The sequence below is a fragment of the Oncorhynchus tshawytscha genome, linkage group LG20 (assembly GCF_018296145.1).
Source record: "Oncorhynchus tshawytscha isolate Ot180627B linkage group LG20, Otsh_v2.0, whole genome shotgun sequence".
NCBI lineage: Eukaryota > Metazoa > Chordata > Actinopteri > Salmoniformes > Salmonidae > Oncorhynchus > Oncorhynchus tshawytscha.
In genome coordinates this window covers 2,913,964-2,941,265 of record NC_056448.1, presented here as the reverse complement: position 1 = coordinate 2,941,265, position 27,302 = coordinate 2,913,964, and the positions used below count along the sequence as shown (strand labels likewise).

The window sequence follows — 27,302 nt, the reverse complement described above, 5'->3', positions numbered from 1 at the left end:
ACAGATTGTTTAATGCTGTAACTGGCACACCAACAAAAAATATAAACAAAGAAATGCTGCAAAATATGTGTATTTAGCCTCAGTATATGCCATAAGTGAAGATAAATATGTGTATTTAGCCTCAGTATATGCCATAAGTGAAGATAAATATGTGTATTTAGCCTCAGTATATGCCATAAGTGAAGATAAATATGTGTATTTAGCCTCAGTATATGCCATAAGTGAAGATAAATATGTGTATTTAGCCTCAGTATATGCCATAAGTGAAGATAAATATGTGTATTTAGCCTCAGTATATGCCATAAGTGAAGATAAATATGTGTATTTAGCCTCAGTATATGCCATAAGTGAAGATAAATATGTGTATTTAGCCTCAGTATATGCCATAAGTGAAGATAAATATGTGTATTTAGCCTCAGTATATGCCATAAGTGAAGATAAATATGTGTATTTAGCCTCCTCAGTATATGCCATAAGTGAAGATAAATATGTGTATTTAGCCTCAGTATATGCCATAAGTGAAGATAAATATGTGTATTTAGCCTCAGTATATGCCATAAGTGAAGATAAATATGTGTATTTAGCCTCAGTATATGCCATAAGTGAAGATAAATATGTGTATTTAGCCTCAGTATATGCCATAAGTGAAGATAAATATGTGTATTTAGCCTCAGTATATGCCATAAGTGAAGATAAATATGTGTATTTAGCCTCAGTATATGCCATAAGTGAAGATAAATATGTGTATTTAGCCTCAGTAAATATGCCATAAGTGAAGATAAATATGTGTATTTAGCCTCATAAGTATAAATGCCATATGCCATAAGTGAAGATAAATATGTGTATTTAGCCTCAGTATATGCCATAAGTGAAGATAAATATGTGTATTTAGCCTCAGTATATGCCATAAGTGAAGATAAATATGTGTATTTAGCCTCAGTATATGCCATAAGTGAAGATAAATATGTGTATTTAGCCTCAGTATATGCCATAAGTGAAGATAAATATGTGTATTTAGCCTCAGTATATGCCATAAGTGAAGATAAATATTTAGTGTATTTAGCCTCAGTATATGCCATAAGTGAAGATAAATATGTGTATTTAGCCTCAGTATATGCCATAAGTGAAGATAAATATGTGCCTATTATGCCATAAGTGAAGATAAATATGTGTATTTAGCCTCAGTATATGCCATAAGTGAAGATAAATATGTGTAAGATAAATGAAGATAAATATGTGTATTTAGCCTCAGTATATGCCATAAGTGAAGATAAATATGTGTATTTAGCCTCAGTATATGCCATAAGTGAAGATAAATATGTGTATTTAGCCTCAGTATATGCCATAAGTGAAGATAAATATGTGTATTTAGCCTCAGTATATGCCATAAGTGAAGATAAATATGTGTATTTAGCCTCAGTATATGCCATAAGTGAAGATAAATATGTGTATTTAGCCTCAGTATATGCCATAAGTGAAGAATTGTTGTTTACATGATTTAAACTTGGATAGATAATGCATAGAAAAGCACTCCCCTACACCCACAATAACATCTGCTAAATATGTGTATGTGACCAATAACATTTGTTTTGAAATACATGATTTAAACTTGGATAGATAATGCATAGAAAAGCCCTACACCCACAATAACATCTGCTAAATATGTGTATGTGACCAATAACATTTGTTTTGAAATACATGATTTAAACTTGGATAGATAATGCATAGAAAAGCCCTACACCCACAATAACATCTGCTAAATATGTGTATGTGACCAATAACATTTGTTTTGAAATACATGATTTAAACTTGGATAGATAATGCATAGAAAAGCCCTACACCCACAATAACATCTGCTAAATATGTGTATGTGACCAATAACATTTGTTTTGAAATACATGATTTAAACTTGGATAGATAATGCATAGAAAAGCCCTACACCCACAATAACATCTGCTAAATATGTGTATGTGACCAATAACATTTGTTTTGAAATACATGATTTAAACTTGGATAGATAATGCATAGAAAAGCCCTACACCCACAATAACATCTGCTAAATATGTGTATGTGACCAATAACATTTGTTTTGAAATACATGATTTAAACTTGGATAGATAATGCATAGAAAAGCCCTACACCCACAATAACATCTGCTAAATATGTGTATGTGACCAATAACATTTGTTTTGAAATACATGATTTAAACTTGGATAGATAATGCATAGAAAAGCCCTACACCCACAATAACATCTGCTAAATATGTGTATGTGACCAATAACATTTGTTTTGAAATACATGATTTAAACTTGGATAGATAATGCATAGAAAAGCACTTCCCTACACCCACAATAACATCTGCTAAATATGTGTATGTGACCAATAACATTTGTTTTGAAATACATGATTTAAACTTGGATAGATAATGCATAGAAAAAATATGCCCTACACCCACAATAACATCTGCTAAATATGTGTATGTGACCAATAACATTTGTTTTGAAATACATGATTTAAACTTGGATAGATAATGCATAGAAAAGCCCTACACCCACAATAACATCTGCTAAATATGTGTATGTGACCAATAACATTTGTTTTGAAATACATGATTTAAACTTGGATAGATAATGCATAGAAAAGCCCTACACCCACAATAACATCTGCTAAATATGTGTATGTGACCAATAACATTTGTTTTGAAATACATGATTTAAACTTGGATAGATAATGCATAGAAAAGCACTCCCCTACACCCACAATAACATCTGCTAAATATGTGTATGTGACCAATAACATTTGTTTTGAAATATCGCAACCAGCTGGTTGAGTTGCCCAATTAGACTAAACTAATTTTGTATTGGAATTTACAAATCATCAAAAAATATATACATGAATTTACATTATGTCTGCTTCATTTACTAATAATGGAAGGTAGGCCTGGTTAAATGGGGACTGATATCAAATATTTATAAAATGATATGTCAAAATATGAATATTAAATGAATTATATATTATATATGAATAATAAAATGCATGTAAATTCATTTGTTTACAGTTTATATGCTTAGAAAACCAGTCAAATTAAATGTTCTGAATGATATTGTGAAACATATTGTAGATAACATTAAATAATGATATGGATTTAAAAATACACATATACATATATATTTGCACAAAGACATCCCATAATATTTTTCCATTGTCCATTGTCACTAGCTTTGACTTAATAAACTCAACGCCCTTTTAAGGACCCTGTCCCTCACAGATAATTTGTAAAAATCCAAATAACTTCACAGATCTTCATTGTAAAGGGTTTAAACACTGTTTCCCATGCTTGTTCAATGAACCATAAACAATTAATGAACATGCACCTGTGGAACGGTCGTTAAGACACGGACAGCTTACAGACGGTAGGCAATTAAGGTCACAGTTATGAAAGCTTAGGACACTAAAGAGAGGCCTTTTTACTGACTCTGATAAACACCAAAAGAAAGATGCACAGGGTCCCCACTCATCTGCATGAATATGCCTTAGGCATGCTGCAAGTAGGCATGAGGACTGCAGATGTGGCCAGGGCAATAAATTGCAATGTCTGTACTGCGAGACGCTTAAGACAGCGCTACAGGGAGACAGGACGGACAGCTGATTGTCCTCGCAGTGGCAGACCACATGTAACAACACCTGCACAGGATCGGTACATCTGAACATCACACCTGCGGGACAGGTACAGGATGGCAACAACTGCCCGAGTTACACCAGAAATGCACATTCCCTCCATCAGTGCTCAGACTGTCCACAATAGGCTGAGAGAGGCTGGACTGAGGGCTTGTAGGCCTGTTGTAAGGCAGGTCCTCACCAGACATCACCGGCAACAATGTCGCCTATAGGCAAAAACCCACCGTCGCTGGACCAGACAGGACTGGCAAAAACTGCTCTTCACTGACGAGTCGCGATTTTGTCTCACCAGGGGTGATGGTCAGATTCGTGTTTACCGTTGAAGGAATGAGCGTTACACCGAGGCCTGTACTCTGGAGCAGGATCGATTTGGAGCTGGAGGGTACATCATGGTCTGGGGCGGTGTGTCACAGCATCATCGGACTGAGTTTGTTGTCATTGCAGGCCATCTCAACGCTGTGAGTTACAGGGAAGACATCCTCCTCCCTCATGTGGTACCCTTCCTGCAGGCTCATCCTGACATGATCCTCCAGCATGACAATGCCAACAGCCATACCACTCGTTCTGTGCATGATTTCCTGCAAGACAGGAATGTCAGTGTTCTGCCATGGCCAGCGAAGAGCCCGGATCTCTATCCTATTAAGCACATCTGGGACCTGTTGGATCGGAGGGTGAGGGCTAGGGCCATTCCCCCCAGAAATGCCCGGGAACTTGCAGGTGCCTTGGTGGAAGAGTGGGGTAACATCTCACAGCAAGAATTGGCAAATCTGGTGCAGTCCACGAGGACGAGATGCACTGCAGTACTTAATGCAGCAGCTGGTGGCCACACCAGATACTGACGGTTACTTATGATTTTAAACCTCCCCGTTGTTCAGGGACATATTATTCCATTTCTGTTAGACGCATGTCTGTAGAACTTGTTCAGTTTATGTCTCAGTTGTTGAATCTTGTTATGTTCATACAAATATTTACACATGTTAAGTTTGCTGAAAATAAGTGCAGTTGACAGTGAGGAAGATTATTTTTTTGCTGAGTTTAGCATTCCTTTAAATGGGCAACTATTACTACTAGCCCGGTAGTTCATATTTTTAAAGAGTTCCTAAAATTGCCAAACAAAAATATATTAGTAATTTAATTATGTTTTAGAAGTCAACAACGTGTTACAACCTTATATTTTCCCAATTCTATACACAACTAGTACAAACAAATTGTGGTAAATAAGTTTCGGTTTTGCTAATGTTCACCTCCTGGTTTTCAACCATCTTTGAATGCGTGTTTCAAAAAATATGGGAGTCCTATAATGAAAACTACATTATCATTTTACTACATGGCATTGGTTGAGATGACAAAATGTACCAAACAAAAATCAAATGTTTAAAACCTTTTCACATGTGAGTTCTAAATATATAAAGGTCGCCCCAGGACAGTGAACACGCGCTGCCTGTTAATTATCTATAGGCTATGTTTCAACTTGTCAATGTTTTTTTTATAACAACAGTTTGAATTGAGGTGTGTTCCACCTCATTAATTCACATTGAAGTAGCTCATTTCAGTGTTGCGGACAATTTATGTTTGAGGCTATACTGAGCCTCTTCGAGGACAGCCCAAGCACTTCACCAATGCTTCTGCAGATCAAGTATGCAGACGTTTGCACAGTTTTGCACGAATTGGAACATTTTCTGGCTGGCGCTCGCAATGCCTTACTTGTTATTTTCCTTACGAATAATAACTGGACATGTGTGCGTTCCTTTTAAAGTAAGTGCCTTATTTTCTGTAATTCGTGTTGTTTCTACTGTAGCATACATTATATATGTACAGTTGAAGTCTGAAGTTTACATACACCTTAGCCAAATACATTTACTCAGTTTTTCACAATTCCTGACATTTAATCCAAGTAAAAATTCCCTGTCTTAATTCAGTTAGGATCACCACTTTATTTTAAGAATGTGATACACTCAATTAGTATTTGGTAGCATTGCCCTTAAAATTGTTTAACTTGGGTCAAACGTTTTGGGTAGCCTTCCACAAGCTTCCCACAATAAGTTGGGTGAATTATGGCCCATTCCACCTGACACAGCTGGAGTAACTGAGTCAGGTTTGTACCCCTGCTTGCTCGCACACGCGTTTTCAGTTCCACCCACACATTTTCTATAGGATTGAGGTCAGGGCTTTGTGATGGCCACTCCAATACCTTGACTTTGTTGTCCTAAAGCCATTTTGCCACAACTTTGGAAGTATGCTTGTGGTCATTGTCCATTTGGAAGACCCATCTGTGACCAAGCTTTAACTTCCTGACTGCGGTCTTGAGATGTTGCTTCAATATATGCACATCATTTTCCTCCCTCATGTTGCCATCTATTTTGTGAAGTGCACCAGTCCCTCCTGCAGCAAAGCACCCCCACAACATGGTGCTGCCACCCACGTGCTTCACGGTTGGATGGTGCTCTTCGGCTTGCAAGCCTCCCTCTTTTTCCTTCAATCTTAACAATGGTCATTATGGCCAAACAGTTCTATTTTCGTTTCATCAGACCAAAGGACATTTCTCCAAAAAGTATTTGTCCCCATGTGCAGTTGCAAACCATAGTCTAGCCTTTTTATGGTGGTTTTGAAGCAGTGGCTTCTTCCTTGCTGAGCAGCCTTTCAGGTTATGTCGATATAGGACTCGTTTTACTGTGGATATAGATACTTTTGTACCTGTTCCCTCCAGCATCTTCACAAGGTCCTTTGCTGTTGTTCTGGGATTGATTTGCACTTTTCACACCAATGTACGTTCATCTCTAGGAGACAGAATGCGTCTCCTTCCTGAGCGGTATGACGGCTGCGTGGTCCCATGGTGTTTATACCTGCGTACTATTGTTTGTACAGATGAACGTGGTACCTTCAGGCGTTTGGAAATTGATCCCAAGGATGTCTCAGCCTCCAGTATTTATGCTGCAGTAGTTTATGTGTCGGGGGGCTAGGGTCAGTTTGTTATATCTGGAGTACTTCTCCTGTCCTATTCGGTGTCCTGTGTGAATCTAAGTGTGCGTTCTCTAATTCTCTCCTTCTCTCTTTCTTTCTCTCTCTCGGAGGACCTGAGCCCTAGGACCGTGCCCCAGGATTGCCTGACGTGATGACTCCTTGCTGTACCCAGTCCACCTGGCCGTGCTGCTGCTCCAGTTTCAACTGTTCTGCCTTCTTATTATTCGAACATGCTGGTCATTTATGAACATTTGAACATCTTGGCCATGTTCTGTTATAATCTCCACCCGGCACAGCCAGAAGAGGACTGGCCACCCCACATAGCCTGGTTCCTCTCTAGGTTTCTTCCTAGGTTTTGGCCTTTCTAGGGAGTTTTTCCTAGCCACCGTGCTTCTACACCTGCATTGCTTGCTGTTTGGGGTTTTAGGCTGGGTTTCTGTACAGCACTTTGAGATATCAGCTGATGTACGAAGGGCTATATAAATCAATTTGATTTGATGTACCAGACTAGTGGAGATCTACAATTTCTTTTCTGAGGTCTTTGCTGATTTCTTTTGATTTTCCCATGATGTCAAGCAAAGAGGCACTGAGTTTGAAGGTAGGCCTTGAAATACATCCACAGGTACATCTCCAATTGACTCACATGATGTCGATTAGCCTATCAGAAGCTTCTAAAGCAATGACATCATTTTCTATATTTTCCAAGCTGTTTAAATTCCCAGTCAACATAGTGTAGGTACACTTCTGACCCATTGGAATTGTGATACAGTGAATTCATTATAAAATAAATAATCTGTCTGTAAATAATTGTTGGAAGAATTACTTGTGTCATACTTAGTCAGTTGTACAACTGCATGCCTTGAAATGTGTCTTCCGCATTTAACCCAACCCCTCTGAATCGGAGAGGTGTTAGGGCTGCCTTAAATTGACATCCACTAATGTAGCCTACATTTTCCGGTTTGGATGATTGTGTATGCTGTCGCTACTGCATCCAAAAATAAACTGGTCACATTCAGGACATAACTTTGTAAGAACTGTGTTTGTAAAAAAACAGTGTGGCTAGCTCAAATCCTGACTGCTGCGTCACCCATGGACTTTTTCCACAGTTTGTGTTAAGGTGGGATTCAAATGTATTTAGCTGTAATTGTTTTGTCAATGATCTACACAAAATACTCTGTCAAAGTGGAAGAAAAATTCTAACATTTTTAAGAAAATACATAAAAAATAAAATATACTAATATATCTTAATTACATTCAACCCCAAGTCAATACATGTAAGAATCACCTTTGGCAGCAATTAGCATACCCATAACATGATGCAGCCAGTACCATTCTTGAAATATGAAGAGTGGTACTAAGTGATCTATTGGATTTGCCCCAAACATAATGCTTTAAATTAAGGACAAAGTTTTTATTCTGTAGAGGCTTCCTTCATTTCGCTGTGTCATTTACGTTAGTATTGTGGAGTAACTACAATGTTGTTGATCCATCCGCGGGTTTCTCCTATCACAGGCATTAAACCGAGTAACTGTTTTAAAGTCACCATTTGCCTCATGGTGAAATCCCTGAGCGGTTTCCTTCCTCTCCAACAACTGAGTTAAGAAGGACACCCGCATCTTTGTAGTGAGGGGGTGTGTTGATACACCATCCAGTGTAATGAATAACTTCACCATGCTCAAAGTAATATTCAATTTCTGCTTTTTAGGTGCCCTTCTTTGCGAGGCATTGGAAAACCTCCCTGGTCTTTGTGGTTGAATCTGTGTTTGAAATTCCCTGCTCGACTGAGGGACCTTACTGATAATTGTATGTGTGGGGTACGGAGATGGGGTGGTCATTCAACGATAATAGGGTTTAACATGATTTCACACAGAGTGAGTCCATGCAACGTGTTGACTTGTTAAGCAACGTTTTACTCCTGAACGTATTTAGGCTTGCCATAACAAAGGGGTTGAATACTTATTGACTTATTGACTCATTTCAGGTTTAATTTTTTATTAATTTGTAAACATTTCTAAAAACATATGTCCACTTTGACATTATGGGGTATTGTGTGTAGGCCAGTGACACAAAATCTCTATTTAATCCATTTTCACTTCAGGCTGGAACACGACAAAATGTGGAAAAAGTCAAGGGGTGTGAATACTTTCTAAAGACGCTGTATATAGGCTATAGCCAGATGAGAGATGTGTCTCTGGTCGCTTTCTTTTATTCCGGTAAAACACAATTTTCCAACAGCATTTGACAACAATAACCAAATACAGTGGTTGCCACTCAATTAATAAAGCCTAATATTACGCAACCATTTTACAAGCATTTTGAATGCTGGAGGTGCCAATGCGTAGATGTGCAAGGAATAGGAATAGGCCGCTTACCTCTCGCTTCGCACACTGACCAACAGCGCGCAGTTTGACTAGGCGACTAATATATTGCCTGGGGTTGTTCGGCATACGAAATGACTTGTAAATCAATGACTGCCAATGCAGTTACATGCTTAGTTCGAGACTGAATGAGAGGACATATCAGTTGTCACCACAGATGAGATGTATTTTCGGAAGGTGAACCGGCAGACCAATGCACTCATATCTTAAACATTTGAACCTACTGATCAACGACATTTGCATAGAAGAAGCAATCTCTTTTTTTTTTATAAAAGTGTGCGTTGTCTCTTTAAAGGGTAACTCTCAACCCCAATTTAAGCCTTTGCGCCTTAAAATGTACAATTAAAAAGTAATTCAGGTGAGAAGTTGTGGGTTGGGAGAATTGCACATAAATATTCATTTTGGGGGTATTTCATTTTTATTTATTTAACCTTTATTTAACTAGGCAAGTCAGAACAAATTCTTATTTACAATGACGGCCTACCAAGGTAAACTTTCTCAATAAAACATAGCCTACTTACCAGAGGTCCACTGGCACGCTCTGATAATACAATTATGTGCATTGCGAGCAAATACGGCACTGGGCAGTTAGGACAGTTAGCCCCTGTATGGGTCGTCACAAGTTACCACAGCCACAAAGACATACAGGCCAACTAATTCTACAACTTATCTTATTCAAATTTGAATTTAAACATAACCACACTGCTAACTTTTCCCTAACACAACCCTAACTTATGCCTAATTTTTGTTTTCATTCATTTTTATGCTACAGCCAACCTGACTTTGTGGCTGTGGTAACTAGTGGAAACCAGTGGTAAGGCGCCAAGTTCCTGAGGTCCCGACACCTATTGCCACTTGCAGTGTAAATTCGAATCCCCCATGGGGCGCAAAAAAAAAATCGTTGAAATGTGGACTAACATTTATTGTGTTGGAGAGAAAATAACAATCATACCTTGAAAATTACGATTTAGGGGCTCAAATGGGGGGGAGGGGGTCAGTTCAATCCAACCCGCATTGTAGTGTTTATGCAGTAGCTCTTTTTCCAATGGTCAAATTAACTCACAGATTGGTCGTGGGTACTACATAAAAACTACTACCAGGGCGACCTCTCTCACAGGTATGCTTTCACTTTTCAGAATTCAAAGTGTGTGGGCAAGGCATGAATATTGTAAATAAAGGATCAAATATAAGATATCTACCCCATGTGGGGTTAGAACTCGCGACCATAGACGGGTTGGTTGTTTAGCAACAAAACCAAGGCACGCGCAACTACTTGGAAAAAAATAGAGGGGGTTAGCTTAGGTTGTTGACATGTATAGTTCGTCTCCAATGTTTATTGAACACATAAATACATTTGCACAAACACATGGTTACAGGTGTTGGTTATCTGGCAAGCGAAATGTAGCCATATTAGCATTGATATGAAATCAGTCAAAACAAGACATCTATATTCGAATACTCATACCAACTACACTAAATGTACTATTTGTGACGTAAATTGAGTATGTAGTATGCTTTTTGGTCATAGTATGGATATAGTTAGTATTCCAAAAGTTCCCGGATGTCATACTAATTTCGCCAAAATACGAAGTATTCAAGCAGTTGACACTATTTCTGTGCTTTTAGGGCTCATAATGAAATTCTTCAGAAAATGGGCGTGGTTTCACAACGTTTTCAGATTTGAAGAAAATGGCGGAAAATATGCAGCGGAAGTTGAAGAGAGCAGATACAAAATTCATTGCTTTAACTAATTATGACACATGTTTAAGAACATGTTGAGCAATGTAATAAAGTAATGACTTTTCAAATAAGTTATTGATTGTTGTTATATGATTCCCCACATGGCAGTTTCTTGTCATTCTTTCTAGGAATCTGGCCATCCAAAATCACAACAACATGCTGGCTTCTGCCCCATGGAAGCGTGCATAAAGTTTTCGTGATGTTGTCAGCTAACCCATCTATTGAACTATGAGCCAACTGTCCTAGCGGACTGCGCCACCAATCAGTCATAGTAGTTGAGAAAAAATACAAGGAATCGAGATGACTACCATTGTTATCTATTTCTTATTACGATGGATGTAGCTATGATTATAAAAAGGTATAATCCTCATAGCCTACATTTTTTTCTTCTTCATAAAATCCCATAGATGTGTATGAAAGCGTAAGAAAGAATGTTGAATTTGGTCATATGCGGAAATGTGCCTTACTGCCTTTTGAATTTTGGTTAATGTCAGAAGTCTAGTCAAGGAAGCATCATGCAAAAATATATTTTCACACTCCACTTACAGAGACCATTACCAAATAAGGTGAGCTGTCACCTGCTTTATAGTAAGCCTTGAGGTGGTACCTTCACACACAAAGTGAGAGAGACAGGAAAGACGTAACCTAGCGCAGCAGGCGAGGGAGACAAAGTTAATAAAGTTTTGGGCAATGACTGTAGCTATGGTTTGTATTGACAATCAGCTTTGAAATCAGCATATTTTGCATTATGTATGGCATATTATCACAAACTAAGTACTAGGGTCGTGAATTGATGTTAGCTTCAGCTGTAAGCTAGCAAGGGAAGTTAGCCTACAAAGCTGGAAGCTACCGGTATCTTCAATATTGTATTGTAAAGTGCTCTCGCCTGTAATGCCATTGTTAAATACAGTTCGCAAAACAGTTACATTTCTAAATGCCGTTTTGCATTATTCAAGTGTGCTAACTTCTGTGCCGCATGAGTGTGGAGCTAACATGATGCAGCCCAGACTTCAGTGAGTTCAGTGGTTCCTCAGGATAGGCTAGAGCTAGCAATGAGTACGTGGAGCAGGCACAGTGCTCTCGCGCTATAAGGGCACCTCGATAGACAGACTTGATCCTCTTTCAAATCAGTAGACGCCATGAGACATTTGACAGAATTACCGAAAGTAATACAAATTCTAGTACTGAACCGTTTCTCATGTACTAGTATAAAAAAGTACAGACATTTCAGCTTACCATACAACACTAGAACAGAGTGCGATGGAGAGGAGTCATTGATGGCCTATGCTCCCAAAGTAAGTAATAAAGGGAATGGGATGCCATTTGGGATGCAGAAACACATCTATAAAGAGCCTGATTAAAGCCAAACTAACCTGCATCAGCTCTGGATCTCTGGCCCGGCGCGCTCTTCCTGAATGGGGTCTTCATTCATCAGCATATAGGGGAGCAGCCTAGCTGCCAGACTAGGGTGAAAATATCTATGGTACCAAGTCTGGGGTCTAAAAATATGAACGTAATGAAAACATTAATGATTTATGTTATAGCCCAGAGAGATGGACAACAGCCAGGGAATAAATCTTAATAGAATCCAGTGGGTCCAGTCAGAGGAAGTGAGAAAGTGAAAATCTATATGGCAACCAATTCAGAAAATGGAAACTGCCCACTGGGCACAGACGTCAGTTCAACATCTAGTTTTGATTTGCATTTGGTTGAGTTGTCAATGAACATGAAATCAACAAAAAATGTCACCATGTCATTGGATTTAGGTTCAAAGTTGGGTGAAAAAATTACGAAATGCCCTTATGTTGATGACTTTTTGAAAATCCAATTATTTCTCCACGTTGATTCAACGTCATCATATTGTTTTTTGGGGGGTTGAAATGATGAGGAAACAACTTTTATTCAACCAGTTTTTTGCCCAGTGGGAGGGAGGGAGTTAAAAAGTAAAGTGTCTATCTATGATACCCAGTGAAAGCTGAAAAAAGGGATAGGGACGGATTATAATATTCAACTCAGATTGCCCAATGATGGTTAAGGACTGACTTCGGAGCAGGCGGATGGCTCTGTTCAGGGATGACGGTCACGTCAGGTCTCTGCGAAGACCTGCAAACCAAAATAAATTATAAAGGTGATTATAAATTGGGTGGTCCGAGCCCTAAATGCTGATTGGCTGACAGCCGTGCTATATCAGACCGTATAGCATGGGTATGACTAAACATGTATTTGTACTGCTCTAATTACGTTGGTAACAGTTTATAATAGCAATAAGGCACATTGGGGGTTTGTGGTATATGGCCAATATACCACAGCTAAGGGTTGCATTCAGTCACTCTCTGTTGTGCCTAAGACCAACCCCTAGCCATGGTATATTGGCCATATACCACACGCCCTCGTGCCTTATTGCTTAATTCTTGAGTCACTTTTAAAAGACTAATTTTGCACATAATCTCAAAAAAGAGGAGAACATTGTGTTTCATATCCATTACATACCAAAGCAGACACCCCAAATATTGTGGGCTAAATCATCAAGATGTACAGTACCAGTCAAATGTTTGGACACACCTACTCATTCTAGGGCTTTTCTTTATTTGTACCATTTTCTACATTGTAGAATAATAGTGAAGACATCAAAACTATGAAATAACACATAGGAATCATGTAGTAACCAAAAAAGTGTTAAACAAATCAAAATATATTTTATATTTGAGATTCTTCAAAGTAGCCACCCTTTGCCTTGATGACAGCTTTGCACACTCTTGGCATTTTCTCAACCACTCCAGGTGACTATCTCATGAAGCTGGTTGAGAAAATGCCAAGATAATCACCTGGAATGCATTTAAATGAACAGGTGTGCCTTGTTAAATGTAAATTTGTAGAATTTCTTTTCTTCTAAATGCATTTGGGCCAATCAGTTGTGTTGTGACAAGGTAGGGGTGGTATACAGAAGATAGCCCTATTTGGAAAAAGACCAAGACTGTATTATGGCAAGAAAAGCTCAAATAAGCAAAGAGAAATCCATCATTACTTTTAAGACTTGAAGGTCAGTCAATCTGGAAAATTTCAAGAACGTTGAAAGTTTCTTCAAGTGCAGTCCCAAAAACTATCAAGCACTATGACGAAACTGGCTCTCATGAGGACTGCCACAAGAAATGAAGAGTTACCTCTGCTGCAGAGGATAAGTTCATTATAGCTACTAGCTTCAGAAATTGCAGCCCAAATAAATGCTTCAGAGTTCAAGTAACAGACACATCTCAACATCAACTGTCAGAGGAGACTGCGTGAATCAGGCCAGACTTGACTGCCCTTGACCAGCATAAAAACATCCTGTGGCGTTCTGCATTAGCATCGAATAGCCCCCTCGATATGCAACTTTTCAGGGAAGTCAGGAACCAATATACACAGTCAGTTAGGAAAGCTAAGCCTAGCTTTTTCAAACATAAATTTGCATCCTGTAGCACTAAATCCCAAAAGTTTTGGGACACTGTAAAGTCCATGAAGAATAAGAGCACCTCCTCCCTGCTGCCCACTACACTGAGGCTAGGAAACACTGTCACCACCGATAATTCCACGATAATCGATAATTTCAATAAGCATTTTTCTACGGCTGGCCATGCTTTCCACCTGGCTACCCCTACCCCGGCCAACAGCTCTGCACCCCCTGCTTCTCCTTCCCCCAAATCCAGACAGCTGATGTTCCCCCCCCCAAGTGGTAGACACTCTAGACCCAAACTGTTATAGACCTATATCCATCCTGCCCTGCCTTTCTAAAATCTTCGAAAGCCAAGTTAACATACAGATCATGCAATCTGGTTTCTATGCAATCTGTGCACTATGCAATCTGGTTTCCGAGCAGGTCGTGGGTGCACCTCAGTCACGCTCAAGGTCCCTAAACGATATCATAACCGCCATCAATAAAAGACAGTACTGTGCAGCCGCCTTCATCGACCTGGCCAAGGCTTTCGACTCTGTCAATCACTGCATTCTTATCGGCAGACTTAATAGCCTTGGTTTCTCGCCTGGTTCACCAACTACTTCTCAGATAGAGTTCAGGCCAGAGGGCCTGTTGTCTGGACCTCTGGCAGTCTTAATGGGGGTGCCACAGGGTTCAATTCTAGGGCCGACTCTTTTCTCTGTATATATATATATCAATGATTTCGCTCTTGCTGCTGGTGATTCTCTGATCCACCTCTACGCAGACGACACCATTTTGTATACATCTGGCCCTTCTTTGGACACTGTGTTAACTAACCTCCAAACGAGCTTCAATGCCAGACAACACTCATTCCATGGCCTCCAACTGCTTTTAAATGCTAGTAAAACAAAATGCTTGCTCTTCAACCGATTTCTGCCCGCACCTGCCTGCCCGACTAGCATCACTACTCTGGACGGTTCTGATTTAGAATATGTGGACAACTACAAATACCTAGGTGTCTGGTTAGACTGTAAACTCTCATTCCAGACTCACATTAAGCATCTCCAATACAAATTCAATCTAGAATCAGATTCTTATTTCGCAAACAAAGCCTCCTTCACTCATGCTGCCAAACATACCCTCGTATTCTGACTATCCTATTGATCCTTGACTTCGGCGATGTCATTTACAAAATAGCCTCCAACACTCTACTAGTAAACTGGAAGTAGTCTATCACAGTGCCATCCGTTTTGTCACCAAAGCCCCATATACTACCCACCACTGCGACCTGTATGCTCTCGTTGGCTGGCCCTCGCTACATATTCGTTGCCAAACCCACTGGCTCCAGGTCATCTATAAGTCTTTGCTAGATAAAGCCCCGCCTTATTTCAGCTCACTGGTCACCATAGCAACACCCACCCGTAGCACGCGCTCCAGCAGGTATATCTCACTGGTCATCCCCAAAGCCAACACTTCCTTTGGCCGCCTTTCCTTCCAGTTCTCTGCTGCCAATGACTGGAACAAATTGCAAAAATCACTGAAACTGGAGACTTATATCTCCCTCTCTAACTTTAAGCATCAGCTGTCAGAGCAGCTCACAGATCACTGTACCTGTACACAGCCAATCTGTAAATAGCACACCCAACTACCTCATTCCCATATTGTTATTTATCGTCTTGCTCTTTTGCACCCCAGTATCTCTACTTGCACATCATCATCCATCTGCACATCTATCACTCCAGTGTTAATGCAAATCTGAGATTTTTGGTTCCAACCACCATGTCTTTATGAGACGCAGAGTAGATGATTGGATGATCTCTGCATGTGTGGTTCTCACCATGAAGCATGGAGTAGGTGGTGTGATAGTGTGTGGATGCTTTGGTGGTGACACTGTCAGTGATTTATTTAGAATTCAAGGCACACTTAACCAGCGTGGCTACCACAGCATGCAGGAGCGATACGCCATCCCATCTGGTTTGCGCTTAGTGGGACTATCATTTGTTTTTCAACAGGACAATGACCCAACACACCTCCAGGCTGTGTAATGGATATTTGACCAAGCAGGAGAGTGATGGAGTGCCGCATCAGATGACCTGGCCTCCACAATCACCCAACCTCAACCCAATTGATATAGTTTGGGATGAGTTGGACCACAGAGTGAAGGAAAAGCAGCCAACAAGTGCTCAGTATATGTGGGAACTCCTTCAAGACTATTGGAAAAGCATTCCAGGTGAAGCTATTCGAGAGAATGCCAAGAGTGTGCAAAGCTGTCATCAAGGCAAAGGGTGGCTAATTTGAAGAATCTGATTGGTTTAATGATTGGTTTAACATTTTTGGTTACTACATGATAGTTTTGTTGTCTTCACTATTATTCTATAATGTAGAAAATAGTAAAAATAAAGAAAATACCTTGAATGAAGAGGTGTGTCCAAACTTTGGACTGGTATTGTAGCTTTAAAAAAAACAATTATTTCTTCCCACTGGTGTGGGGATGTCATGGCAACAGTGAGAGACCCTGATTTCATGTGTATTATTGGAATGTATCCAAGCCATGTATGTAGTCAGTTACATTGAAGTGATGATCACCAAGGTGAAGGAGAAGCCTGTTTTGTTACCATCCACCCTATGTCACTCAAATTTTACCATTAGATACCAGGACTAGGCTAATCAAAACACTAAATTAGCCCTGTTTTACACATATAATTAGAATGATTCATCAAATCAGTCATGAATCATTCAATCATTGAAGTGATGATCACCAAGGTGAAGGAGAAGCCTGTTTTGTTACCATCCACCCTATGTCACTCAAATTTTACCATTAGATACCAGGACTAGGCTAATCAAAACACTAAATTAGCCCTGTTTTACACATATAATTAGAATGATTCATCAAATCAGTCATGAATCATTCAATCATTGAAGTGATGATCACCAAGGTGAAGGAGAAGCCTGTTTTGTTACCATCCACCCTATGTCACTCAAATTTTACCATTAGATACCAGGACTAGGCTAATCAAAACACTAAATTAGCCCTGTTTTACACATTTAATTAGAATGATTCATCAAATCAGTCACAAATCATTCAATCATGAAGAGAATGGATGAATAATTTAAACTGTATGGTCCTTCTCCTACCACAGGGGTGCATGCTCAGCCCCCTCCTGTACTACCTGTTCACCCATGCCTGTGTGACCACGCACGTTTCAAGCTCAATCATCACGTTTGCTGACGACACAACAGTGGTAAGCACGATTACCAACAACGATGAGATAGCCTACAGGGAGAAGGTGAGGGCCCTGGGAGAGTGGTGGCAGGAAAATAACCCCTCACTCAACGTCAACAAAACAAAAGAGCTGATCGTGGACAGGAAACAGCAAAGGGAGCACGCACCTATCCACATTGACAGGGCCGCAGTGGAGAAGGTGGAAAGCTTCAAGTTCCACTGCGTACATATCACTGATGATCTGAAATGGTCCATCCACACAGACAGTGTGGTGAAGAATGTGCGACAGCTCCTCTTCAATCTCAGGAGGCTGAAGAAATGTGGCTTGGTCCCGAAAACCATCACAACCTTTTACAGATGCACAATTGAGAGCACCCTGTCGGGCTGTATCACCACCTGGTACGGCAACTGCACTGCCCGCAACCGCAGGACTCTCCAGAGGGTGGTGCGGTCTGCCCAATGCATCACCGGGGACAAACTACCTGCCCTCCAGGACACCTACAGCACCCAATGTCACAGGAAGGCCAAATATATCATCAAGGACATCAACCACCCGAGCCACGGCCTGTTCACACATCTATCATCCAGAAGGGCAGGTCAGTACAGGTGCATCAAAGTTGGAACCGAGAGACTGAAAAACAGCTTCTATCTCAAGGCCATCAGACTGTTAAATAGCCATCACTATCCGGCTTCGCAACCCTGCACCTTAGAGGCTGCTGCACTATATACATAGACATGGAATCACTGGCCACTTTAATAATGGAACACTACTCTTAATAATGTTTAAATAATGTTTACATACTGCTTTACTCATCTCATATGTATATACTGTATTCTATTCTACTATATTTTAGTAAATGCCTCTCCAACATTGCTCAATCTAATATTTATATATTTCTAAAGTCCATTATTTTACTTTTAGATGTGTGTATTGTTGTGAATTGTTTTATATACTACTGCACTGTTGGAGCTAGGAACACAAGCATTTCGCTACACCCTCAATAACATCTGCTAAATATGTGTATGTGGCCAATAACATTTGATTTCAAATACTGTCTGCTTGCATAACAGTGTCAATGATTACACATTACACACTCATTCACATTTTGTCAAGAGATACTGAAAGAAAAATATATATATTTCTCCACTCCTGTTCCCAAGACAAAATTAACATTTGTTATATAATTCCTCTGCAAGAATTGGATAAATCAGCAGGAGTTCATGTTATAGTACGTTACATGTGAGAGGTTATAGGACAACAGTCAGTGTCCATATATCAGTTACTATTCAATTTAACCCAAATACTTAAATTAGGAAAATTATGTTTATTCATGGAAACAGGGATACTCATGATCAGGATATCATGGGTTAATATAAACAGTATATCAAAGGTTCTTGTAACAGTGTATCCCGAATATGACCTTAAAAGGCTCTGATTGGTCAATCCGACGTCTGTAGCAGTACAGCATTTACTGAGATGCAGCCTCCGCAGATGTCAGGGCTTTCATACTTCTTGCGCTTAGCAGAGCAGAGCAATTGTGAAGGAAGTTGTCAGGGAAGTTAGTGTTTATACAGGATGTACCGCCCCCACCTACCGTCAACCAATCATGTCGATGCGGTCTTATACGGAGCCCTCCGCATAGTTCGGAAGGGCAAGGCGATGCGGTACAGAGTTTGTCTTGCCTCTGCATGACTACGCAATTGCGTCACGCCCTCCATACTAAGCCTCCGACTACATTTTGGGATCATGCCTAAATTGACTTTAAGCGGGATATGAGCTACTATCAGGAATACTGTGCGCATGTAAATGTGGTCATGGTCTTGAAATGGTAAGACAAATGCAGTCTGCAAACAGCGCATAATTAGCTACACTAGATAACGTTAGTGGCTGCAGCAGCCAATGTCAGCCATATTGCATTACTATTAACCGCACAGTCGAACAAAGGATGTACTGTACTCTGGCTGACAAGAAACACATTTTCAAATGACAACAAAAATGACTCAAACCAGCCTACTTCCCACTCGAATTTTGAAAACCCATGTTACGCGCGCATAGAGACCTTTTCGAATTCATATTTGTGGTTGGCTTCCTGTCTGACAATAGATGTTTGTCTGTCGGGATATCTTACCCGCTTTATTGTGAAATTATAGCAAGATATGAAGGATATTTTCGTCTCCCGTTTGTCCCCTGTGCCAAGCCAGTCTCCGTTTGATGGCAACACCGATTCTATGGCCAAAAACCTTCCCCTCTTCTTCCGCTGCCAAATAGTGTTACAGCAGGAGAAACAATTGGCGCAGTAAATTCCATCTTCCTGCAAAATAGTGAGTCATTGCGCGTTCTCCGAACCGACAGCTCTGCACCTGCGCATGTGTGACTGCGACAGGGCTCGGACAAGAAAACTATTTGAGTAAACTATTTAATTGACAACCAGTCTTGTCAATGTCTGATTAAATTAATAATGATCCTTTACCTATAGGCTACTTTTTTTGTATTATCTATACCCATGCACCTGCCAGGTTCGCCTAATTTGCCCACATTTAGAATAGAATGGAATATGCCCTAATTATTTAAATGTATTCTCTAAAAAGTGTAATCCTTCAGTGTGGCATTTGAAAGAAAAGGGAACAGAAGGTTTGTTTTATGCAGATATGACAAGACTACAAAGAGTATTGCATTGCCTTCCAACATTTTAATGTACATGATTAGGCTACATGAATCAACAACTCAGTTAATTATTCTCCTTCACAACCTATTCCCAAGGCCTATCCATTGGTGGTCTTAGCATGTAAATCTTGGTAGGGCAAACTCATTTATTTGTTTATGCATGCCAGCAAAGCCACTACACAACACAAAACAATTGATTAATTGCACTATAACGGTGGCAAACTGTGCCCACAAACTGTTTGGGCCTATAGAAAGCTGTCCCAACATTTACTGCCTTTTTAAAAACCATAGCTGATATGGCTGACTTGCTTAAACAAATATGGTTACTACTGACTCCATGTGGATTTGTGTAAGTCGATAAGAACCGCATTCTTCTTCAATAATAATGAACGCCAAAATTAGTTTTGACTTTTGAACCACACACAAACATTATTACATTTATGTTCAGTAAATTCATAATGTTTATTCTTATATCATTAACACTTAGCTCTAATTATAAGCAAGTGCAGGCAAACGAGCTGCAATGAGGTAGGCCTATTCGGTCAGCACTTTCAAAATGGACACCGACAGAAATTCCGATAGATGTTAGTTCAGATGAATTCAGAAATATGGCCTTAACTTTACTATTCTTTAAGTCACCACAGAGAGAGAGAGAGACTCTTGGTTAGCCTACCATTTGAGGTATTTTATTTGGCCTATGTCGTCTAAAAAGGAAGGAAAATACAATCATGAGGATCCACTTTATATGCAATATACAATATACAGACAGCGCATTGCACAAACAAAACAACCCTCACAATATCAACTTGAATTACATGGGTCTATTACTGATCTTTTTGTTGAAAACATTTTTTGAATGGGAAGAGACTGTCACTTGCAAACATGGTTACAGACCCAACCACGTTATGCAGTATCTCCTTCTCGTCAAGAAAAGCACAAGCTAATGATAATACACAACGTAAGGAAAACAATTAAATCATTCCAACGTTGCCTAAAATGATGAATAAGATGCTAATGAGATAGACCTACATTATATTAGCAATAGGCTTATAACAATTGAGATGTACAGACTATGGCATAAGAGGAAATATGTAATTTTGATTAAGACATTAATGAGCGAGCTAAGATAGACGTAGTCAATATAATTATTTGTTCAACTTTTGAAATGTACAGTGACGGAATTCAGAACATGGGCCATTCTTACAGTTTCTCCCTGTACACCAAGTCAGAACCGTAGGATACATTAATGGGGGCATATAAGCAAACAAAGAAAGCTTGTGAGTGAGAACAGTAGGCTAAGTTCGGAGGGGGAAAGGGACCAAATTACTACCCAACATACACATAGTATTACATTCTTAGCTACAGTATACATAACTCCCTAGCATATTACATCATATATGCAGCAGCATACAAGACATTTCTGGATTCACCATCGTTGTGCTGACCCCACAGGATGGGGTCCTTCTTGTGGGCAGATTTTGTCATCAAACTTTGTCATCAAAGTCTGTCTTCTTCTGGTTCCCAGTTATCTTGAACTCACTGAAGTCTGAGATTTCCCAGTTCCGAGTTTCCAGTTGTTTTGAATGCAGCAGAAGTCATGCTGGATTGACATGGTCAATGTATTCAACCTGTTCAGGCCCATGGTGTTGGGTGTGAATGTTTGTCCTTTTAAGCTTGGAAAAGACACAATTTCAGACAGATGTTTTAAATCCTTAAACCCAGACTTGGAGCACACACCCTCTAAACCAAATAGCAGGCAAGGGAAGCAAAATATTGATTGCTTTGCCACGCTTGCAGTTAGCCACTGATTCTTACCAAACCACTCATTGTTGAATTTGCGATTGCCGACTTGTTGTGTAATGTTTACTGTATGTCCAATGGTCGATGAACACCGAAAAGTTTAATCAATAATTTCTCGTCATATGACAAGGATTGAAAAGGATTTCCCAGGAGATTGTCGACGTGATTCATGATGATGACTGCTTGCTAGCTGAGATTTTGAAAGTGTGATGTTGACATTATCAGTACAATCAAAGCTATGGTAGATATAATGTGATTTGACGTCATTTTATCTGCGGCCAATGACCTTGAGCCTTTATGGATGGGCACTTCTCATGTAAATCTATGGCAGCACCCAAGGCGACTTGAACTGCCTAGCTCTCCCTGTAGATTCTGCAGCGACGTAGTGTCCCCATGAGTGACAGAACACTGATCCAATCAGGGCGCAACTAGAGGACATTACCAACGCCTATGCTCTGTATTTTCCCCTGGCTGCTGCTCCACCTGTCCTGAAGGAGGGGTAGCCACTGGGGAAATTATGATACAGACCTACTTTGAAATGCCCAAATAGGAATTCCAAAGATTTCAACATTATGCCATGAGTGATTTGTTCTTTTGACAAGGTCAAAATAATCCCTTTGTCCCCCATCTCAGCTACGGGCAAAATGCTAACTATTTAAACACACCAGTGGAAAAAGACAAATGAATGTCACATTTCCTTTTCACAGAGACTTTTGAGTTGACCCCTTTGGTTTTTCATCCTTGGGAAAGTAAACCACACCCACAAACATGGGCAATCTGCTTCCTCCAGGTGGGTGCCATGGAAACACATGTCTTTACATGCCTTTGAACTGTTGCATGATGGATAGGAGCTGATCACTGCATTTCTGTATGTTTCCCTGCTCTTCTTTCAGTTTCTCCTTCCTCCTTGAAAATCAGAAAAGGAAAATTAATTCACGATAGCCCCATGGCTTTTTACAGTACACTTCAGTTCAAAAGCACATTGATGTATTCATAGATGGACGGCTATCTTTTCTGAACAGGTGGGATTTTCTTGTAGCCCAGTGCTGGAAGGTACGACTGTCACACACTCCCCAAAGACCGATAATGCCGATAATCCACTATAAATAAAACTGAATAGAATAAATGTTTTCATAATCTGTCTCTTATGTTTCGTACCTAGATTTAGAATGGCCTGGAAATGTTACATGTCTGTTTATGTTTGTACTGCTGGGTGTGAAAGTGGTGTTACCACAAAAACACTGAGTTTACACAGCTCCTTTCTCTCCTTGTCATTCTCCTCTGCCTGAGCACATAGCCAGGTCTCGTTCTGGGCTCTGTGTCTCTCAAGCATTTCCTGTAGTTCCTGCAATACTAAACCACAAACAAAGCTTTTGTCATTCTTCCTGGAATAAAAAAAAAATATATATGTTGTACTGTCACCCACTGGATAGGTGCAGTGAACTGTGTTATTTTACAGGGTCAGCCATATTAGTACGGTGCCCCTGTGGCAAATTAGGGTTAAGGGCCTTGCTCAAGGCCCATTGCCAGATTTATCACCTTTAATTAAACATTTTTTAACTTTTACCCCTTTTTCTCCCCAATTTCGTGGTGTCCAATTGGTAGTTACAGTCTTGTCACATCGGGAGAGGCGAAGGTCGAGAGCCGTGCCAAGCCGCACTGCTTCGGAAGCCAGCCGCACCAATGTGTCACGAGGAAACACCATACACCTGGTGACCGTGTCAGCGTGCATTGCACCCGGCCTGTTATTCCAGAGAGGGAATAACACAAACATCTTTTAAATTCCCACCAAATATGTACACTGAGTGTACAAAACATTACGAACACCTGCTCTTTCCATGACAGACTAACCAGGTGAATCCAGGTGAAAGCTATGATTTCTTATTGCTGATACCTATTAAATCCACTTCAATCAAGAAGGGGAGGTGACAGGTTAAAGAAGGATTTTCAAGCCTTGAGACAATTGAGACATGGATTGTGTATGTGTGCCATTCAGAGGGTTAACAAATTATTTAAGTGCCTTTGATTAGGGTATGGTAGTGCATGCCAGTCACACCCGTTTGTGTCAAGAACTGCATCGTTGCTGGATTTTCAAATTCAAATACTCCAGGTATTTATACATAAATTCTAGTTGTACTTTATCAAAATCCTTTTCAAAATCAGCTATGAGTACTAGGCCCGTTTTCCCAATTTGTTCATAGTGTTCTATTGTTTCAAGTACTTGTCTTATATTATCTCCAATGTATCTCCATGTAAAAAAAACTTGATTAGGATGTATAATATCCGAAAATGCTTTTTTATTCTATGCGCTATGCATTTTGCTCTAATTTTTGCATCACAACACTGAAGTGTTTTTTTAGGTGGACTGGATCTTTATATGTACCCTCTTGCTGAGTATCAGATAGTCTACAATGGTTAAAACATGCTTAAAACGGACCTCTGAGTTCATGGGGAAATGTTTGATACACCTCAGCTGGTATTCAACCCAGCCCCAGAGTTTTCCCAGAGTGAAAGGAACAAACTACCAACAAGTTCCTCAGCTGGTATTCAATCCAGCCCCAGAGTTTTCCCAGAGTGAAAGGAACAAACTACCAACAAGTTCCTCTTCTGGTATTTTCCTTCAGTCTTTCTGTACAGCTGTTAATTTTACGTTATTAATAGAAAAATACATCCTTACAATTAACTTCAGTTAGCGTTAAGGGAATTTTTATCTATAATGACTAATTATGTATACATTTCAATCAGGATGTACTAATCAGAATACTATTATGTTACTGTATATGTACTAATTATCTTTTTAATCCTATTACTGAGTATAATGTGTGTAAATATAATCAAGAATTAGGACAATGACTGTCTGTTCCTTGGTAGAAATGAATGAATTATATCTCCAGTCTGGCTGTAAGGCTTATCTACACAAGCTGTCTTAAGCTCGGTCGTATATTATCCTAATAGGGAGAGACGATGTGAGAACCATACAGCCCTTATACTGGAACGGAGATGGCACAGGTTGGTGCTGAAACTAATGACGTCATTTTCAGTTTATAACCTGTGTTAAACTGTATCGTGTTCAGTACTCTCGTGAATAAACTCTGCTGATTGACTTTAAGACTGGGCTCTGTCCATTATTATAGAATAAGGGTCTTACAAATCCTTATGAATTGACAGAGTGTTTAATTTTAATTGGGTGTTAAAACATAGAGCAATTTAATTCCTTTAACAGTTAGTGGCGATGGAGGAGACTGAAATGATAACATATGCTTAAAATATTTTGCTTCCTCTAGTTTTGGCAAGTCAGTTAGGACATCTACTTTGTGCACGACACAAGTAATTTTTCCAACAATTGTATACAGACAGATTATTTCACTTATAATTCACTGTATCACAATTCCAGTGGGTCAGAAGTTTACATACACTATGTTGACTGTGCCCTTAAACAGCTTGGAAAATTCCTGAAAATTATGTCATCAAATCAAATTTATTTATATAGCCCTTCGTACATCAGCTGATATCTCAAAGTGCTGTACAGAAACCCAGCCTAAAACCCCAAACAGCAAGCAATGCAGGTGTAGAAGCACGGTGGCTAGGAAAAACTCCCTAGAAAGGCCAAAACCTAGGAAGAAACCTAGAGAGGAACCAGGCTATGTGGGGTGGCCAGTCCTCTTCTGGCTGTGCCGGGTGGAGATTATAACAGAACATGGCCAAGATGTTCAAATGTTCATAAATGACCAGCATGGTCCAATAATGATAAGGCAGAACAGTTGAAACTGGAGCAGCAGCACGGCCAGGTGGACTGGGGACAGCAAGGAGTCATCATGTCAGGTAGTCCTGAGGCATGGTCCTAGGGCTCAGGTCCTGGCATGTCATGGCATTAGAAGCTTCTGTAAGGCTAATTGACATAATTTGAGTCAATTGGAGGTGTACCTGTGGATGTATTTCATGGCCTACCTTCAAACTCAGTGCCTCTTTGCTTGACATCATGGGAAAATCAAAAGAAATCAGCCAAGACCTCAGAAAAACATTCATCTGTACAAACAATAGTACGCAAGTACAAACACCACGGGACCACGCAGCTGTCATAAACTTAGGAATAAGACGTGTTCTGTCTCCTAGAGATGAACGTACTTTGGTGCGAAATGTGCAAATCAATCCCAGAACAACAGCAAAGGACCTTGTGAAGATGCTGGAGGAAACAGGTACAAAGGTATCTATATTCACAGTAAAATGAGTCCTATATCGACATAACCCGAAAGGCCGCTCAGCAAGGAAGAAGCCACTGCTCCAAAGCCGCCATCAAAAAGACAGACTACAGTTTGCAACTGCACATGGGGACTAAGATAGTACTTTTTGATTTGATTTTTGATTTGATTTAATTTTGGAGAAATGTCCTCTGGTCTGATGAAACAAAAATAGAACTGTTTGGCCATAATGACCATTGTTATGTTTGGAGGAAAAAGGGGGTAGCTTGCAAGCTGAAGATCCCCATCCCAACCGTGAAGCACGGGGGTGGCAGCATCATGTTGTGGGGGTGCTTTGCTGAAAAGTATCTATATCCGAAGTAAAACAAGTCCTATATCGCTATAACCTGAAGGCCGCTCAGCAAGGAAGAAACCACTGCTCCAAAACTGCCATTTAAAAAGCCAGACTACGGTTTACAACTGCACATGGGCACAAAGATCGTACTTTTGGAGAAATGTCCTCTGGTCTGATGAAACAGAAATAGAACTGTTTAGCCATAATGACTATTGTTATGTTTGGATGAAAAAGGGGGAGGCTTGCAAGCCGAAGAACACCATCCCAACCGTGAAGCACGGGGGTGGCAGCATCATGTTGTGGGGGTGCTTTGCTGCAAGACGGACTGGTGCACTTCACAAAATAGATGGCATCATGAGCAAGGGAAATTATGTGGATATATTGAAGCAACATCTCAAGACATCAGTCAGTAAGTTAAAGCTTGGTCGAAAATGTGTCTTCCAAATGGACAATGACCCCAAGCATACTTCCAAAGTTGTGGCAAAATGGCTTGATGACAACAAAGTCAATGTATTGGAGTGGCCATCACAAAGCCCTGACCTCAATCCTATCGAAAATTTGTGGGCGGAACTGAAAACGCGTGTGCGAGCAAGGAGGCCTACAAACCTGACTCGGTTACACCAGCTCTGTCAGAAGGAATGGGCCAAAATTCACCCAACTTATTGTGGGAAGCTTGTGGAAGGCTACCCGAAATGTTTGACCCAAATGAAACAATTTAAAGGCAATGCTACCAAATACTAATTGAGTGTATGTAAACTTCTGACCCACTGGGAATGTGATGAAAGACGTAAAAGCTGAAATAAATAATTCTCTCTACTTTTATTCTGACATTTCACATTCTTAAAATAAAGTGGTGATCCTAACTGACCTAAGACAGGGAATTGTTACTGGGTTTTAAATGTCAGGAATTGT

General features: G+C 40.0%; 1 protein-coding gene across 2 annotated transcripts in view; it reads right to left on the bottom strand.

Moving 5' to 3' along the window:
- The window catches only part of LOC112219675 (spindlin-Z), a 29,173-nt gene extending 9,481 nt beyond the window's left edge, over positions 1–19,692 (bottom strand). The window contains exons 1-3 of one of the 2 annotated variants that reach the window (XM_024381143.2): positions 19,522–19,692; positions 12,770–12,860; positions 12,131–12,256 (exon numbers count right to left, since the gene is read on the bottom strand). In XM_024381143.2, coding sequence (XP_024236911.1) covers positions 12,131–12,185 — 55 coding nt within the window. In that variant the 5' untranslated portion in view covers positions 12,186–12,256; positions 12,770–12,860; positions 19,522–19,692. The remainder of the gene's footprint in view (positions 1–12,130; positions 12,257–12,769; positions 12,861–19,521) is intronic. The other variant, XM_024381142.2, reaches the window with a different exon arrangement.
- Positions 19,693–27,302: the final 7,610 nt, after the last annotated feature.